Source organism: Plectropomus leopardus, chromosome 18, assembly GCF_008729295.1.
Source record: "Plectropomus leopardus isolate mb chromosome 18, YSFRI_Pleo_2.0, whole genome shotgun sequence".
NCBI classification, from domain to species: domain Eukaryota; kingdom Metazoa; phylum Chordata; class Actinopteri; order Perciformes; family Serranidae; genus Plectropomus; species Plectropomus leopardus.
Genome location: NC_056480.1, coordinates 20,368,430 through 20,387,214, shown reverse-complemented (window position 1 = coordinate 20,387,214; position 18,785 = coordinate 20,368,430). Strand labels below are relative to the sequence as shown.

General features: G+C 39.1%; 1 protein-coding gene across 4 annotated transcripts; it reads left to right on the top strand.

The window, feature by feature from the left end:
• Window positions 1-18: 18 nt before the first annotated feature.
• si:dkeyp-120h9.1 (Y+L amino acid transporter 2-like) lies at window positions 19-17,089 on the top strand. 4 transcript variants are annotated; one of them, XM_042505909.1, is made up of 13 exons: window positions 136-308; window positions 749-774; window positions 4,363-4,735; window positions 5,086-5,261; window positions 5,498-5,640; window positions 6,989-7,114; window positions 7,729-7,873; window positions 7,996-8,119; window positions 10,345-10,448; window positions 10,587-10,683; window positions 10,821-10,970; window positions 12,774-12,957; window positions 16,209-17,089. In XM_042505909.1, exons 3-13 carry the CDS (start codon window positions 4,607-4,609, stop codon window positions 16,301-16,303), a joined length of 1,473 nt encoding a protein of 490 aa, XP_042361843.1. In that variant the 5' UTR covers window positions 136-308; window positions 749-774; window positions 4,363-4,606; the 3' UTR covers window positions 16,304-17,089. The 4 variants fall into 4 exon arrangements, with proteins under 4 accessions (XP_042361845.1, XP_042361843.1, XP_042361842.1 ...); XM_042505911.1 differs by lacking the exons at window positions 136-308; window positions 749-774 and adding an exon at window positions 19-80; XM_042505908.1 differs by lacking the exon at window positions 749-774.
• Window positions 17,090-18,785: the final 1,696 nt, after the last annotated feature.

Genomic DNA, 18,785 nt, shown 5'->3' with positions numbered 1-18,785 from the left:
TATGTGCGCGTGACGTGTTCGTTACTGTACATTGAGCGATGGAGGCAATGCTGTGACTGCTGTCATCGCTTAAAGACAAGGTATATGACAAACATTCGTGTTTTTACCGGCTGTTTAATTATCTCTCACAGCGGTCTTCCTGTGGGTGTTTCCAACCATCCTTTCAGCGGTTGGTGATGAGGAGGAACTAGCTACAGATGCTGCCTGCCTGTGAAGTGACGTTAACTAGCTAAAGTTGGTCCCTCAAATCTGAAGCAGAGCACATGAGTTTTTGCTTGTTCCATCCGAAGGAAGACGGCACGACCAAGGTTAGTTTATTTGATATTTTACTTATGGGTATATGAATTATCTCCACTTTTAAATTCTACCCGGAGCTAAGACATGGCGTGTAGTCGAAGGGTTTCCACTCTGACTAGCGTTAACAATCATATAGCCCATATATGATAAACTAACGTTAGCATCAAGTACGCTGCATCAATAGAGCAACTCAGCTTGCACGGTTAGCTGTGTGTTACAGAGCAAAGCAAGTTTAAGATGGGTACTGTTTAGACGGATGCCAGTTTTAGCTAGGGAATTAACGGTAACGTAACACGGTTTAATTGTTCCCTCGCTAAAGTTATCCTATTTTCAACGTGTTATCGGGCCAGTGCTAACAAGGCTACCCATTCTTCCGACACTAATCATTAACAACAAGCGGTGTTTTTGGTTTTGTAGAGCGGAATAACATGACTGGGTGTTTTGTTTACAGTGAACCACTTTGGCAAAGCTAGAGTGGTAAGTGTTTTTAGTGAAATTTTGGATTAAATTAACGACGAGACACAGTGTGTGTAGTTCACGTTTCACAATCCTCATCCTGTCTGCAGTCCGACTGTAGTTTGTATAGTTTTTAAACTTTGCTGTGACATGTGAGAGGTGGCTGTTTACTTTATGTTTAATAGACGATAGCGTTTTCAGTGAAGTTCGGTAGCTTAGTAACAGTTTGATGAACGTATCCACGTGGTCTTCTTTTGATCACGGCGGTTAGAAAACTGTGGATGTATTCATTTCCTCCACAGAGACGACCTTTTTTAGCTTGTGAGCACACTTATATGCAGCAGCCATATTGCCTTAAGCATGCAGAGCAGATGCTACCGCATCGGTCAAGTAAAGGGACACATGGCGCTTGTCCTTCACAGACTCATTACGACTGTGTTCTTTTATAGTGTTTGGCATCAAGTCAGTTGCTTTAAATTCAAGTTCTGCTGAAGCCTTACCATCTGTCCAAAATAACATAAAACACGGAAAAGCAATCTCACCTAAGTACTTGTGTCACTGAATGACTGAAACTGGGGCATTTCAAAGTTGATCAAATCAGGCCCATGTCAATGTTTTATTCTCATTGTCATGTGAGACTAGTAAGTACCATCCTAGATTTTGGATAAGGTAGTACTGAACGTGCTGTCTCTCCCTGGTTTTAAAGGCTGCATTTCAGTTAAGTGATTTAATTTTATAAACTTACCAGACTGCTCTAGCTGCTCTATTATTTGTCTTTACTCACACAGTCATTATATCCATGTTTATGATAATTACTCATCCTAAATCTAATTGCATAAATATTTTGAGAAAGCACCAGTAGCCAACCCTACAATGTTGATTTCAATGCATTTGGTCAAAGATATTGTGATGTTTGATTTTCTTCATGTCGCCCAGCCCTACATCTAATCTCCCTGAAAATTTGGCAAGGAGTGTTGATCTAGATTTAATAAATCCTCATCTAACACTTAAGAAATTGTTGGATGTTGGATGAATATTTCACAATCATACTTTGCTATGAAAAATAGAGCAAGAATTGAACTTTTCAATCAGAAAGAATGTGTTTGTTTGAAAAGCAGAGAGGGGTTGCAGTGTGTACACCAACACATCTCTGTGACTGTTCAGGCAGTTTACTTTGAAGCACTAGATTTAGTGAGCCAGATTATGCTCTGGAGACACTGTATCAATGCAACGACCTGTCAAACCTCAATTTAGTAAAGATGGTTTGGATGTGAAAACACCCCACTCTCTCTAGCACATGGCACAAGGCCATTGGCCATTGTACATTGATATTAGAAACCTACTGTATTGGCTACACCCTTTACACTGATAGTAACCGTCCAGACATGTCAGCATACCTCTGTAATATTTTCGGTTGTCTACAGAAGATTTAGAAGAAAATATGCACTTTTCTAATGTGCAATGTGATCACATCTCTTGAATTGTGTTTACCAGATATCAACATTTTGAATTGGAGTCCACAGTTAAATCTATCTCCCATTTCACAGTTTGGTAAGCTGTTAAAAAGTAATGTTTCTGTGGGGCTGTATTGTCAGTCTTTGTTAGTTTCCCATTCATCAGGGGGTGTTTTGTGAAGACAGTGTGATTGTGTCTGTGTTTGTGTTTCAAACATTGAAGGAGCATGTGTGGTGGGTGCGATATGAGGGTGTACACCATGGTTTAATGTATGTATGCATGCAAAGGTACCTGCAAGTGTCGAAGACCATATCTGAAAGTGGCCTTGATGGCATTTAGTTGGATCACAGCCAGGTGTAACTTAAGTCTATGCTGTTTGGTCGCATTCTTAAGAAAACAACATAACTGGTTCTGGAGCAGGATAACTTAAGAGGATCAGGGGCCCCATTTATAACCATTACATTTGCACAAAAAAGGGCTTAAAATATGCATACACCAGTTTGAAGTCAAATTGTAGAAATGAAATGTGAGAGAAGTACATGTGATATATCTCTGACACATTTAATTTCACTTCATAACACACGTCACTTATAGATCCACTTCATAAAAATCCAAACATCTTTTTTTGTAAAATTAGTAGCCAACTCAAATCTCAAATCAAATTCTGTTCGATATTTCCTCTGCTGTCTCACCATCACATTCCCCCTCAGAGCACAGAACAGACTGTATGACATTGACACTTGTGGTCAGTTGTGGAGTGAATTGTTCACAGCAGTTAAGATACTGGATGATGCCAGGATGTGGCACGTAGCAGGATTAAGGAAAGTCCGTCTTTCCTTTCCCAAATTTTAAGCACAAACTTACCGAGTCCTTTTCCCCACGCCCAGGTTAACTAAGCATGCTGATGAAATTATCATCATCGGTTGTAGAGATCATAGATAACGCCAAACAGCTTTAAAGAATTACAGAATACAGCATCAACAGATATCAGTAACATCCCTCTAATACTGTGCACCAAGTACAATTTTGGTCTTTGTGTAGTTTTTGTGTGTAAAATTGCTGCAGGCAACACGACTGTGTGCACCCAGAGCACACTGCAGAGACACCGCAAAAGCTGCCACTCGCACTCCAGCTCACATGGCACATCTATACCACCTGCACATTGGTTGTATAAATAAGCAAAGACAGTGGAGTATTATTATACTTAAATTCTGATCACTATTTGTAATTTCAGGTACTGTCCTGTTTGATGAACGCACTGCATTAATTGCAGCAGCAACAACTTTCTACTTCCGGCTCTTGTTTTGGCTTGTGACCCCGCTGCTGTGGCCATCAAACAATATGTGCTTTCTAACCTCCACCTCACCCAGAAGGATCTTGATTTCTGTAACAGAAAACATTTCTTTCTCTGGGTTGTTGCCATGATTCACTGAACCATGGATCAGCAGGCTCATTAATATTCATGCAGTGCTTTGCATTGACAATTTATGGTTGAAAATGGGCATGTAGAGGAGAGGCTCATCCACATGTGCAAAATTCTAAGTTAGTTTGGGATTTCTAAAATGAAATTGTATGCAAGTGGACACAGTTTTAGAAATCAGATTATACCTTTATGCATTCATACTTAAATATTTTGTACTGTATATTTTGGACTCTCCGCAGAGTTTTATAAATGAGACCCCAGATCACAACCTGTCAATACCAAAACTACTGACCAGTTGTATCACTGGAAAAATATATTGTTTTTGATCTGTGGTCAGGTCAGAGCTGATCAGATCATATAGTTGCATGAGAGGAGGAGCTGCTGTAGAGGAAGGTGGAAGCAAACTTTTAGACCGAGCAGAATTGATGATTTAGTTTCAGTTTCACTGCACATGGCGTTCTGATGCTCCGCCTGTGCCCACAGTATGCTCTGCACTCCGAGGGGTAAGTGCACTGCATAACTGAACAGTATGTATATATGTATTCTAATCGCCCTTCTAATGAATGGTTAAACTCCGAAACTTCAAAATCAAGACATGGCGCCGCGTTTTGACTGCGGCAGGCTGTCAAAAATAAATGAATGTGTGGGAAACCCTGTCTTACTAAGCTTAAGCAAAACTACAGAGATATGTAAATGACTTTGCGACACTGTGTTTCCTTTCTCTCTTACAGATTATCCCAAAGGAGAATTACTCATCAGATTCAACCATGGCTGATTAATATTGGGAGAGTCTCAGCCTTCCAGTGATACTTCCACCTCCCTTTCTCTTGTCTTAGTTACACATCCCTGCATTTTATCTCAGTCTTTTGCCTCAGTTCCTGGTGCTGCTGGGAATCACTCTGCCCTCTTTATCACTCTCCGTTACTTCCCTGTTACCTCTTCTGAGCTGAGGCTGAAGGCTCTATATCCCTCACAATGGTTGCTGAGGTAGACTCAGCGTCTCAGGGCAGCGATGTGCGGCTGAAGCAGGAGATTTCCCTCCTGCATGGGGTCTGTCTCATTGTGGGAAATATGATAGGCTCCGGTATCTTTGTCTCACCTAAGGTAAGAGTCTTTTTTAGCCCATCGAGTTATTCGCAGTGATTTTAAATGTATTTTCATATCGACAAAATGAGAAATCCGTACTTCCTCTTTGATTGTAAAATACTATTAAGACTATAATACTATTTATAACTATTATTCAAACTCTGTTAAGAATGAATGAAGTATAATGAGTAAAGCAAAAGTTTGTCTGTTTGTCTACCTAACCAAACAGGTTAGGTAGGAAACCAGAGGCGAGACAATTCCGATGTGTAATCTAAATCCTCATGTGCTTTACGGCTGTTTTGTTTTCAATATAATATGTTATACAGCACATGCTCAGATATCTTCTGCTCTCATTTGTTGTCTTGCAGGGAGTTCTTATGTACACAGGCTCATTTGGCTTGTCCTTGATAGTATGGGCCATTGGAGGGGTATTTTCTGTTTTTGGAGCATTGTGCTATGCTGAGCTGGGTACTACCATCCGTAAATCTGGAGCCTCCTATGCCTACATCCTGGAGGCCTTCGGAGGTTTCTTAGCTTTTATTCGGTATGTAGTTGTTTTGCTCTTTCTGCATGCAGACATAATTCTTTTAACTCATTTTATGACACAATAGAAGCTCAACGTTTATTGTGCACCATTTTCTTGATTTCAAATCTACCAAATAGGAAGACCATTTTCCCAGTGGTAGAGATATATGAAGTCTAATATTCATTGTTATTTTACCAAAGTTTTACAGTAATATGTTATTTATGCCTCATAATTAAGACTTATCAATTCTGTAGCCTGTGGACGTCGTTGTTGATAGTTGAGCCAGCTTGTCAGGCAGTGATAGCTCTGACCTTCTCCACCTACCTGGTCCAGCCCTTCTACCCCACCTGTACAGCCCCCTATGCTGCCGTCCGTCTCCTCGCTGCTGTCATCATATGTAAGGCCCTCCTTTTACTAAACACGCTAATATGCTCTACTTAAGCTGCTGAATGTTTTTTAGGTTGTTGGTGAAAGGACACATGTGACCTGTGCGTGTGTGTGTGTGTATGCTTAACAATCGTGTTTATAGTGTTATTTAGAGTATCCGTAGTTAGAAGAATGCCACTGTGGTACGAACCTTTGTCTTAGTACAATTAAGACAGCTTCTCTTTATTCACACGGCATGTTCAAAATATCATCTTCAAACGAAATTTTAACCAACAGCAAAAGACTTCAAAGGCACCAAGTAGATGCAGTGCAAATGTTTATTTGCACTGTTGACTGTGACATTACTGTCAAGTCCACTACACTTGGTTTTAAGATGTCATGAAAACCGCAAGTTTAGAAAAAAACAATCACAGTTGATTTGTTCAAGTGTCATATTAGAAATGGTTTGCTCAATCCTTTTGCATCTTGCTCTTGTGCACTGTTGTGTTTACAGTTACAGCCTTATTTACTGTGAACCTCCTATGCAACCATTGTTAAGTTATTTGCAAACTGTTGATGTTTGAGGAAGAATTAATGTGATGCACTCAATAGTTGAAAGGGAAAGCATGTATTTCAAGTAAACACAGTGTGACAAAATGGTCCCTGTAGACTGTAGTTATTATTAGTAGCAGCACTTCTGATAGATGTTAAACCATGCATGCAGCATTTAATTAGTCTTTGTTTCCATTGCACTTAGGGGGATATGTGTGTAACTACACTTAATACCTGTTGATTTCCTCTTAACTCTGCCTTAAATCTGCTGCACTTAGTGAATGACAACCCTTAAGCTTTGTTATGCCTCTTTAAAAAGGGTTTTTAAGAGGAATTGCTGCCGTGTAAATACAGCAGTTCAACCTAAAACCTTTTGTTAACTCTGACTTGTGTGACCAAGTAGGGCATCAAGCTCGGTGATGGTTTCAGCAGATTAACAGGACGATCTGCCAGCTAGCTTGAATGAGGAAGTCTTTTCTCAGTTCTTAAAGGCCTAGATACAAAACCGGGGATTGGTGGAGTCTGTGCTCTTAAATGGTGCAGGTTTTTAAAGTTGATAAATGAATTTTCTTACAGCCCCATCCCACTTATACACAGGGATTCAATGTGTATTTGTATGTCCATGTCCTCTTTCCATTGAGTTTATTATAGAAATGAATTCGAATTTAAATCATAGAAATTAAATCAATAAGTATTTTCTGCCAAAATTATTTGACTTTAAATTTAAATCCATGCTCCAGATACTCCTTTGCTTGTTTCCACTATTTCATATAAACTCTGTAGTGGTTATAATGGTTAACTGCTGTTTTCTTCTTTGTCTCTGTCAGGTCTGCTGACTTGTGTGAACTGTATGAAAGTGAAATGGGGTGCTATTCTTCAGGTCATCTCCACCGTCGCCAAGGTCCTAGCTCTCATTGTCATCATCATTACTGGCCTGATTAAGCTGGGACAAGGTAGGATATCCTCCAAACTCTGCATTACCACTGCTCTGACTGTACTGAAAGTGAAGGGATGGAGCACTACTGCAATATTGATGATTAAATCAGTTTCATTGAATCAGTGAACAGAATTAGGTAAATGGTGAAAATCAGTCAGTATCAGTTCCTTCAAAATGGCACAGAGGTAAATATTATGACACGTTCTGGCAAATTAAAAAGTAACCTACATCAGCAGCCTGTGCTGACAGCACCACGGGGCTGAAGCAACGTATTTTTCATCAGTAATAAACATCACGACAACGTAATTAACACAATAACAAGTCTGTTTATAAACAGACGAGCAACTACAACCTTGCCAGATGTAGGCGACTGCCGTTTTTAGAGCCTGGTGCTACAGTTACTTTTCATCAACTGCAAGACCCAGGGCATGATGGGAAACGCCTGGCTCTAACTTGATCTAATAACTGATTGGTTTAGATCTTGACTCAGCAAGATGATGTTTTATGTAAGCTTCTCATTGTTGTTTAATTGGATAGATTTTATTTGTCTGATCTGAAGATTTATTCTATGAGGAGACTGCATTATGTGGCTGATGGTGATATGTTATTGTTAACCCTTTGGTTGTGTAGGTTTTGACCAGAACTTTGAGAATTCATTTCAAGGCTCTAAGCTGAACCCCGGTGACATGGCCCTGGCTCTTTATGCAGCACTCTATTCCTACTCTGGCTGGGACACACTCAACTTCATCACAGAGGAGATCAAAAACCCAGAGAGGTATGAGGTCTGCTAAAGATTTTATGGCAAGTGCCATTGATTGCCTCAGCTCTCTTCAGTAAATATTTAAGACACAACTTAGAGCTTTGAGTTATTAAAAATAACACTTTTCTCATCTTCAGGAATCTGCCCTTGTCCATCGCTATTTCCATGCCCATAGTCACTGTGATCTACATCTTGACCAACATTGCTTACTACGTCGTCATGGATGCAGACAGAGTGCTCAGCAGTGAAGCTGTTGCTGTGGTGAGTAATTTCAGTGCGTTCTTTTTGTGCACTGAAGAAGCTTACATGAGCAGCAAGTGAATCAGACAGTCTGACCGCTTGCATACTAATGTCTGTCAATAAACTCTGTTAGTACATTACAGGACTTATTCAAATTGACAGCATCTGCTCAGCCTCTTTCGGGCAGCAGGTTTTGATCTCTCCTTCCTGTCTTTCTGCTGTCATCTCTTTCAGTCTGGCAGGCAGCCACAGCACTAGTCTCTGGTTCGGTACTCGCTTTTGGTTATCTGTGACTATAGGAGTCGAGATGATGACAGGAACCTCATTTAGCTAAAGAGGTTAGCGCCCCACACAGGAACAAGGGGAAGCTGATGATGTGATTTGTGCATTGGAGGAGGAAGAGCTGTTCTGGTATTTGATAATCATTTTAAAGTGTTTCCCACAGAATTACAATCTATATGTGGTGGTAGCTGATGCTGAGGTTAACTTTGCAGGGTTTTTTTTTCTATATGTGTGTGTGTGTGTGTCCGTCCCTTTGTATCATTATTTGTCCCCTCTCTAAATTTGGCATTTATTGTGGGTCTGGGAATGGAGCACAGGTACAACTCTTTGAGTGTTTTTTGTCCTCAGCAGCACTTTTTTGAGCTTGAGTTGTGGGGTTGATAATTGACCAGATCAGAGTTGATCAGATTGTTGGATAATAGGAGATGCCCATGCAGAGACGAATGAAATCAAATTTTTATAACCAGCACAAAGAACGATTAATTTTTAATTTTGCTGCGTCTGTTGTTCTGTTGCTCTGTCCGGAACCAGAGAGTGCTCTGCGCTCGGAGAGTGTGGCACAATGAATAACCGAATTGTATATGCAGTATATTACAACAGTGCACGTAAATAACAGCCCAGCGCCAAAAATTGAAAATCAATATGTGGTGCCAGATGCTGATATCATGACAGGCCGCCACAGATAAAGGCTTGGGAAACCTTGGAGTATTCTTTCTAATGGTTTAATAATGTGTACGCAAGTGATTAACTGTGTGCTTTCTTGAACTGAAGCTAAGAGACACAAAAAAATATTTTTCTCATGACTGGATTTGCGGATAATTTTATGTAAATCAACTTTCGGTCATTTATGGTGCTGTCAGGTTCCTGCAATACTGCCCCGTTAATACAGACGTGTGCCTCCCTTCTGTGCTGTAAGCTGGAGAGAAAACAGTTTTGCGACCTGTAGCCATGCAAACAGTTTATAGGAATATTGTCTTTTTCATAACGAGGGTAAAAAATGTTGGATTTTCAGTAAGGTTTGACTTCTTGCTCTGAGATTAACTGTTGGAATATTGGAAATATTTGGATCACATTAGTTGTGTCGGTGAGTCGATGACGGTGATATCTGTGAAGTTTGCAGATGTAGATTACAACAAGGTTATTTTGTATAGTGTACATATCTTACAACAAGATTGAGATTGAAAGACAGTTTCCCTCTGTGTTTGTGGTATTTGTTCAGTTTGTGAAATCCCATAATATCTACAAAGCATTACTTTTATCTCAAGTTGGCTGGCTGACAATAACAGGGACTCTGAATCATCTCTGTTGCTATGTTTTTTAGCCTGTGTCTTGCTGGAGTAGTAGGCGAGGTTTCTTTACATTGAAAAAGTTATTTGTCAGACCCAACATATTTCCATGGAAATAGAGATAACACTACCAACTATTTTTAGAGCAAACCACCCTACAATATTGCATTTTGATTATATCTTTAACTTTGTCGGTGACTGTTGTATAACCGCATAATTGCACTCAAGGGTGAGTTCCAGTGATGCGTCAGGAACAAGACATCCTCACCCTCTTTTGTAATATTGTTAAAGTGTCACACTGGGATGTTGCATTAGAGTCTTTTGGTTACAAAGTTGTCTTTATTTGTTGCCTTAAGTCATAACTAGGAGATTAAAAGCAAAGGTTACAGATGTTCACACGTAGAGTGTGTTTAGGCGCAATACTTACCTACAGCTACATGTGGGGGAGTTGATTTTTCATAGTTGTCACACGTCAGTATGCATTTACCGTGGGTGACATTATTACTTGACCTAAAAATAATGTTGTGTTTTAAAGATTTAAAAATGTATTATCAGAGTAAGCAGCTGTTTTTACTGTTATTTGCAAACACTCTAATCCTGTGTTTTAATACTGTGGGCTACTGATCTTATCGGTAAATTCATATGAGCGCTAAGAAACTATGTTGAATGTCTCCACAGACATTTGCGGATGAGGTGCTAGGCTGGGCTCGATGGCTAATTCCTTTGTCTGTGGCCATTTCCTGTTATGGAGGCCTCAACTCCTCCATCATTGCTGCCTCAAGGTCAGTACATACAAGCACACCTGAATACAGATTTACTCTGCTATTTCTGTTTCTGTCTGTAATGTTTTGAATTATGAAATGTCAGGACAAATGTGAGCAAATGTAGTCATGTGTTTTCATCATTTTTTTCTCCTGCAGGTTGTTTTTTGTTGGTTCCAGAGAAGGCCATTTGCCTAATTTCCTGTGCATGATCCACATCAAGCGTTACACCCCAATTCCTGCCCTGCTTTTCAATGTTGGTACCACACATTTTTGTTGGTTGTAAAATGAAACTGTGTATTTCGTTGTTTTGATCACCTCTTAATGCCTGTTCCCCGATGCCTGCTTGTTATTTCATTCAAAAAATGTTTCTTTTTTTGTTTCTCTCTTCAGGGTGGAATGTCTCTGTTTTACCTGTCTGTGCCTGACGTTTTCCAGTTGATCAACTACTTCAGTTTCAACTACTGGTTGTTCATCGGCCTGTCAATAGCCAGCCAGATCTACCTTCGCTTTAAAGCTCCTGATCTGCACCGACCAGTTAAGGTAAAAAATTGATAGAGCACCAGTATTGATGAGCATGTTTAAGGAACATAGAGACTCTGCCTTCCAGGATCACATGATTCTGTACATCAGTGTGGTATGTAACATGCAGAGACATGAAATTTACATAAGGAACAAAGTGGCAAAGAAAAATACGCAGCTTCAGAAATGTTGAGTGACACATCTGTGGCAATGCAGTTTTGACAACTCATCAATGATTATGTTTACATGCACACTAATAATCCACTATTATTCCAAATATGACAATATTCTGAATTTGATACGGGTCATAGAAACAGCATATTTTGCTTGGATGTCCTGAATTAGGCCTTTTTTCTGAATGAAGCGTTTTCCAATCAAGACGTGGGATATGCAGATATTATTTGGTTTAGGCATGTATTCAGTGCATTCATAATTTGCATTTCAAGTGTGATTTTTAATTTAAAGATTGCCAGACACAGCCTCTTGCATGTTGATGGTCAGCTTCATTCGTTGTACACACACCAACTAGCCAACATTTTGAGAAGAAGTTGGATTGGAGATACATGCCCAAAAGAAACACCCACGTTTCGTGGTGGGAGGCAGAAACACAACTATTTTTAAACATTAAGAAAGTCTTGGATATTAACAGATTTTTGGACAGGTGCAAATATTGTGTCTTGAAGGTGGTTGAAGGACTGAAATTGTGGATAACTTAAAAAAGTCCTATTGTAACGCAAAGAAGAGAAAAGGATACAAACTCTTCAACTTTTACATATTTTGACGACGGCGTATGTTAGTAAGGTATGTAAATCATAGTGTATATGGCTGCGTGTAAACAGGATTATTAGTGGAATTAGCCATGCTAACAGTTTATAGGAATATTGTCTTTTTCATAACGAGGGTAAAAAACAGAATATTATGCGCATGTAAACATAGTCAGTGTTGTTTATTATGTGGTAAACTTGGACATAGTGAAGCTTCTGAATCACATTTGCAGCTGTGTTGTTTAATCACCTGGCTCTGGGTTGCAATTTTTTTATGAATACAGTAGGTCTCAGAACATTCCCTGCTTGCAGCTCCGACCAAAGAAGTAATGCAGATAAATTTGTATATCATGCTTGCATGAAAACTTTTGAGAAACCATATATCTAGCTTTCTAGCCGAAGTGGCTAGAGACACATAGAAAAATATAATACAGTTTTTCCCTTTGCTTTCACACTGTTAGAAAGATATGTGCTGGGAAAACAGTGCCACTCTTTGGCGAAAGGTGTCATATCAAGGCATCTCTTAAAACCCTTTAGGTATCCAGGTGATTTCTCATCATGTCACTTACAGTCCTTAACCCTCAGTAAATGACAGACTCAAACAATAAGAAAATACAAAAAGCTGCCATCTGTCCTCTAAACTGACAGTCATATGGATAATGTGCCATCTAATCTCTCTGAAGTATTTTAGGCCTTTACTTACAGTTGTTTACCCATCAACAGTACCTCCATTGCATGCCTGTGCAGGCTCATCAATGACTTTGAGTTATGATGATAGCCCATGATGTTTTGAATTTGATCACTCAGTTTATTTGATTCTCTCAGTAACCGTAAAAGTGACCGTGCTGCGCTCTGGCTGAGCAATTTCAAGAGAGCTAGAGCTAAAATCATCAGAGAAATTTGGTTTAAAGTAATAATATTTCTCATTGTAATTGTTTCAACTTTTATTTTCTCTGCTATTCTTTTCCTGACCTTTTGCTACCCCTATTCACCCCCCCCCCCTCTTTTTTTTTTTTCCCTTGTCATGCTCCTCTGCCTGTCCTCTCTCCCGTCCCTGCAGCTCTCTTTGTTCTTCCCCATCGTCTACTGCTTGTGCAGCATATTCCTGGTAGTGGTTCCCCTCTACAGTGACACCATCAACTCTCTGGTGGGAATTGCTGTGGCGCTGTCTGGTGTACCAGTCTACTTCCTTTGCATCCACCTGCCGCCGAGCTCCAGACCAGCCTTCCTCAAAGTTATGCTCGGTAAGAAGCTTCACCTGATGCTGTCGCGCATGTCACAGTGGCAGTTCTGTTTGTTCTGGGATAATCTTCAGCTGCTTTTCAAAACATTTTTTCTTTTCACTTTGAAATTGAGATTTTAGAGATTTGCATACCAATAGATGCTGCACCAAAATGTCTGAGAAAACATGGAAGGTTGATCCTCTGAGCTGCTGACTGAAGGGTCAGAGGTTGACTTTTCTTTGCATTTAAAAGGTGCACCCTCTCTTTCAACAAGAAATTAGTGTTTTTGTACGAATGTAACGCTGACATTAAAAAGGTAGTGTGGATTTTTTCAGGGGGTTTTGCATTAATTGCCCAGCCATAGTCAGTGTTACATACAGTAGCTCAGCCTCGGAAGTAAAGCAGAGTACTGCTGTGGATGGAGGCAGCAGCAAAGCATACTTTAACCTCCAAAAAAGATCAGTATCACTTAAAGTGTATGCTATATTAAGAATATTTTCACCACTGTATGGTGAATATTTTCACCTCTTGCCGCCAAACAGCCCTTTTTGACAGGGAACCTAGGTCGTTATCTATGCTCTCATCAAAACCACCAGACTCCATTGACAAAAAAATTAATATTGCCTCATAGAACCTGGGAGTTGCTGGTCTACCATTGCGTTGATCCATTAGTTTGTTTGTTATTGTGTGACTTTGGTGAATCTGACCTGATCCTTTGAAACACCAAAGATGTCAATATTTTAAAAAAATCAGATTATGATATACAGCATAATGTTAAACTAATACGTCCTCAGAAATACACTGCATAGAATTCTGACTAGCAAAAAAAAAGACAGAAAAAAAGACTGCTAAACTTGAAGCAATCTCAGTCGACTGAGGGTCTCTGACTAATGATTCGAATCTTCAGCTTTCATGTTGTAATGTTGTATGCAATGAGCATACAATATTTAACTGTTGAAAAATCTACCTGTCAGTTCTCTCCGCTGGATAGACCATTTAATGGTAACACATTTCCCAATTCTTATTTATCGGCTGAACGTCACACAGATTCATCTGCAACATGCAAATATCTGCCGATATCTGCTGGCTGATTAATAACTTTCACGGTTCTGCGACTTTAGCTGTGAAATTTCCATGTGGATGAATGTGGCCGTGTGATGTTATTATGGATAACCTCTCAAAGTAGCTTACTAGTCACACTGTAAATTGCATATAGACCAACTACCATAGGCACATGTAAAAACTCTGTGTCTTAGTGTTAAGAGCTGAAGAGTGATTGAGATTAGTGTATCAAAGTTCAGTGTAATGTAGAGCCCTCAAACTGTAAACACAGTTCACACAAGGTGCTTGAAGTGCTTGAATTTTGAGGGGAAAAATGCTTTGAAAATAGCCCCTTTTTTAATAAAGTGCATAAAAAGTCACTGAAATTCAAATAAAACACAAAACACAACAAATTTTGACCAAAGTTTTTTTTCATCAAGTCGTCATAATTTAAGCTTTTTTGTAAAAAAAATTCTGATCTCATCTTTCTTCCTTGCCTTTATGTCCTGCCCAACACAAAAGTTTATTTTTACTTCACTTCACTGTTAAAACCTTCAGCAGCGCGCCAATGTAATAGCTCTACTGGAAATTTAAGTTCTAGCTGGCATCGTTTTATTGTGCTACTTTCCAAGGGTTGTTTTTTAAAGATGATTTTCAGTTTCATCATAACGTTTATTCCTTTTTGTAATGAGTTGACAGTTGTTTTGATCAGGCAAGTATGTTATGTTCTCTCCCTCTTCGTTTGTGCCACGTGCAGACGGTTGGTAGGTGTGGACAACTGACAGGAGTTCGGTTGTAGTGAGTTTCTGGGGTTACGTTGATGCTCTTGCTCTGAAACTTTCTCTGGATTGGAATATCTTTGAAGCACATGAGAGTTGTGTTATCACAATATTGTAATATCTAATTTCGATACTCTAGCTTGAAAAATATTGACATTCAATAAAATTTTTGACACCACTGGGGGAAAAAAATTGTCGAGGGCATGCTAGAGTTTCATGGAAAGATAAATATCACAAGGCTATAACATGACAACAAACAACTTTATCTTCCTTTGTTAGTTGCAGAAAACAACAGAATGACTGAACTAAACATGAATGTTTTTACATTAATAAAAACAATATTCTTCCTGTGGTAGCGCAAATGTCCAAAAGCCTCTGAAAAGTTCAAGTAAAACACAAAACAAAACCGTGCTGCAAAAGCCTGTATGCAACTGGAATGAATGAGAAGAGTGAAGAAAAGACAGCACTGTGAGTGAGACAAGACAAGACTGCAGCACACTGCAGCATTGTGTGTCAGGTCGCTGCTGGAGGGAAGAGAGCGAGGAAGAAGTATTGATAGAGTCGATACTGGGGAAAATGAGTATTTAAGAGAATGTGATTTTTAGAAAGAAGTTCTCCTGTGCCACGATCAGAAAGAAGAATTTACTAAAAAGCAAGACATTGATCCAGTGAGTAATAATGTGCAATGAAAATGTGTTTGTAAATTAATTATTTGCTTCAAGTGAAGTCGTTGAAAATGTAAAAAACATGCTTGAAAAAGTACTTGAATGTCTTTGCATTTCATTTTTGTAGTGTCTCTATGAGCCCTGTGTAAAGGCCTCTGCAGCTGAAGAATATCCTCTTCTAATAATATTGACCGTGCAAAACAGTTTAACCCTTTAACACCTGGATTGACATCAATTTTCTTGTGCTGCGTCCAGACACCTTTTTCACAAGCTTTTAAACTTGTGAGGCCTAAGAAAATTGGTTTGATTTCTTACCAAAATGTGTAGAAAACATAGGCTGCAACTTGGTCCTGAAAATTGCAAAAACTTGGAAGTGAAAAGAAATGGGGTGGTATTATTAAAAATATCCATAAAACTACATTTCTTGTAATTATACATTTAAAAACATTTTACAGAAAAAACAGATCTATATTATTTTGAACATCAGTTTTTTTTTTTTACTTTTTAAAATTATTTTACTAATTTCTTGATATATATATAAATTTTTTTTTTCTTATTTTTAGATTATTTTCTTGCATCTTTTTATTCATTTCTTGCCAATGTTTGCCATTTCTTTTTAAATTGCTCATTGCCTTCTTCCCAAGAAATCAAGTCAGTTTATTTAGGTTTTAAAGGGTTAAGCCCGGTAATGCTTTAGGCTGTTTTAGAACACTGTATGCTCACTCTGCTTTCAAAGATGATCTCTAGATTGCAACCCTTGATTTTCTTTTTTTTTCTGTCGCCGTAGATGAGATCTCTCTGTACACCCAAAAAGTGTGCATGTGCTGTGTGACCTCGCCTGATATCGACCTGGACAATATAGACCCAGACAAGATGGAATGATGGAGTAACAAAGGCCTGTAAGGAGGGATGGAGGAGGAGGAGCGGACACGAAGGAAGCCGTGAGCGGCAGGCAATCAGGATTTAGATGAGTAGAGCTCGATTGATTAAAGAAGGATGAACAAACTAGAGCGGTGAGCTCAACACACCTCCACTCCTCCTCTTCTCTCACACAGGAGTCTATGTTTAAAGACGTAGGATTTTACTCAGAATGAATTAAAATTGTGTACGTGATAACCCTCCAACAAACAGCACTGTACAGATTAACTCAGTGAGCACATTCACATGCTGGTACACACTGCGGTGTTGGCTGTGCAATTCCCTCCACACACGTGCCCATACACTACAGCTCACACACACATAATGAGCTGACCGAGAGCCTTAGGGTGACACTGCGACAAATGAAAATAAGCAACCTGATCCAGGAGGAAGTGACTCAGCAAAGATGCCTGAGGTGATTTATATACTAACAGGAAGTTGTTATGAAAAACACACAGTGGATTTAAAAACGTTCATGTCTTACATGTGTTGAGTCACGTCTCTGATGTTAACAGATTAAGTAACCGCGGATTATGTCTGGATGGCTCACGTGTGACCCTTTTTAAAGGGATCACTCATCATGTGTTGGAAATTGTGATTTTTACTCATTTGAACACTGTAAGAGGCCTTAAAAGGATAATTAAGAGGCGGTTGTAAGACAATCGTATCCATAGTCTGTTACATACAGTAGATGTCAGTCAACTGTTTGGACTAGCAGGCTGGAGTCCGACATGCAAGCTAAGCAGTCTACTGCTGTGGAGGGGTCAGCGACAAAATGTACCCGAGTCATCTAAAAAAAAAGTCCAATGTAAAACAAAAAAATGAATAGCAAGTGTATGCTATGTTGAGACTATTTTAAATGCTCTCTTCAAAGCCAGACTCGATTTAGACTGATTCAGACTGATTTAACATCGTTGAACACAGGAGCTGCTGATCTACTGCTGCCTTGAACAGTTATTTTGTTTGTTTAATTGTGTGACTTTGGAATTTAAAAGAGTTTGATCCAATTCACCAGAGAGACACAATAACACAAACTAACGAAAAGAGCAGCAGTAGACCTGCAGCTCCCGTCAGCGACTTAAAATGACTGTTTTTCCTCATTGGAGTCTCAATGGTTGCATGGATGAAACTACAGATGGGGAACTGAAGTCAGTAACAACTTTCCTGTCAAAGCGGTCTTTCTGACAGACAGGTAAAGCGTTGAAAATTCCTCTTAATGTAGCATACGCTTAAACTGATGCATTTTTTTTTTTTATAGGTGGCTTAGATGTGTCCACAGCAGTACATTGCTTCGCTTCCATGTCAACTCCATTCTGCTTCTCCAAACTGGGAGCGTGCCAGCTGACATTAAATACAATGACTATGGATTAGAACTCTTAACAACCAAACTTTAAAAAACCCAAACTATCCCTTTAAAGGAGGAGTCAGCAATTCTGGAGAAAGATGGTTGACAGAATGGACAGCTAGCTGACCACGAGGAGATCCCGGCTGAATTTGACCAAAAGTGTATAGAATCAGAATCACTGACTCCACCTTTAAGACCATAAAATGACTCAATTCAAAAATAACATTTTAAAGTCAGATTTCACAAAACCCCTCAAGTTTGTCTTTAACCCAAAAGTGGAGGGTCCTGACTGCTGGTTTAAATGCTAAAAGTTGCAGGCAAACGTCCTACTGCTGGTGTGTGTGGCTGTTCAGATTAGTTTGCGTCAACATCAGATGGGTAATTTGCTAGTGTGCGGTAAATTTGTTACAGCTCTTTTGTTTTTTCTTTCTCATGAGCTTATAAATATTTTTTTTGGTATGGCAGCAGGACAATATCCAAAAATGGTGATCTTGACGGACCTCTGAAAATGCAGCAGATTTGCACATCATTGCATTTTGTGTTTTGTTACCGTGGTTATAGAAAAGCTTTATTCTGATCTATTACTGAAGGACCAAATGGTTTCTGATAGCTAGTTTAGAAGGAGGAAGAGATTATTTACAGAAGTGCCGTTATTTATTGCAGTTTGAACAAGCTTTTGATGTGTCAGTTGACTTTTAATATGATCATAAATCTGTTAAAATGTGCAGCCTGTGCTTTTGATCCACCTCAGTAATGCAAGTTAAATGTTTTCTGCTCTCATCTAAATCCTTTGAATACATCTTCAGGGCTATTTGATTTCTGGTGCCTCCTAGTGGTAGCCACTTCCAGGGACAAGCTATGAGATTTTTTTTACAAAGTGTCACTCAAGCTACAATTTGCATGTTTCTGTTTATGCTGTTACTGTCACCTCATTCTCAATTTTTTAAACAAACTGGTGAGATTAATGTTTTTCAAGTGTTATGGATGATTTTGGTTGGATGGTATGGATGTTTTTTTTTTTAACAGAAAAAATGTACCTAATCTGTGATTGGACCTGCAAAAATTTAGCAGTTAGTTGTAAACTAATTACTTAAATTTGTG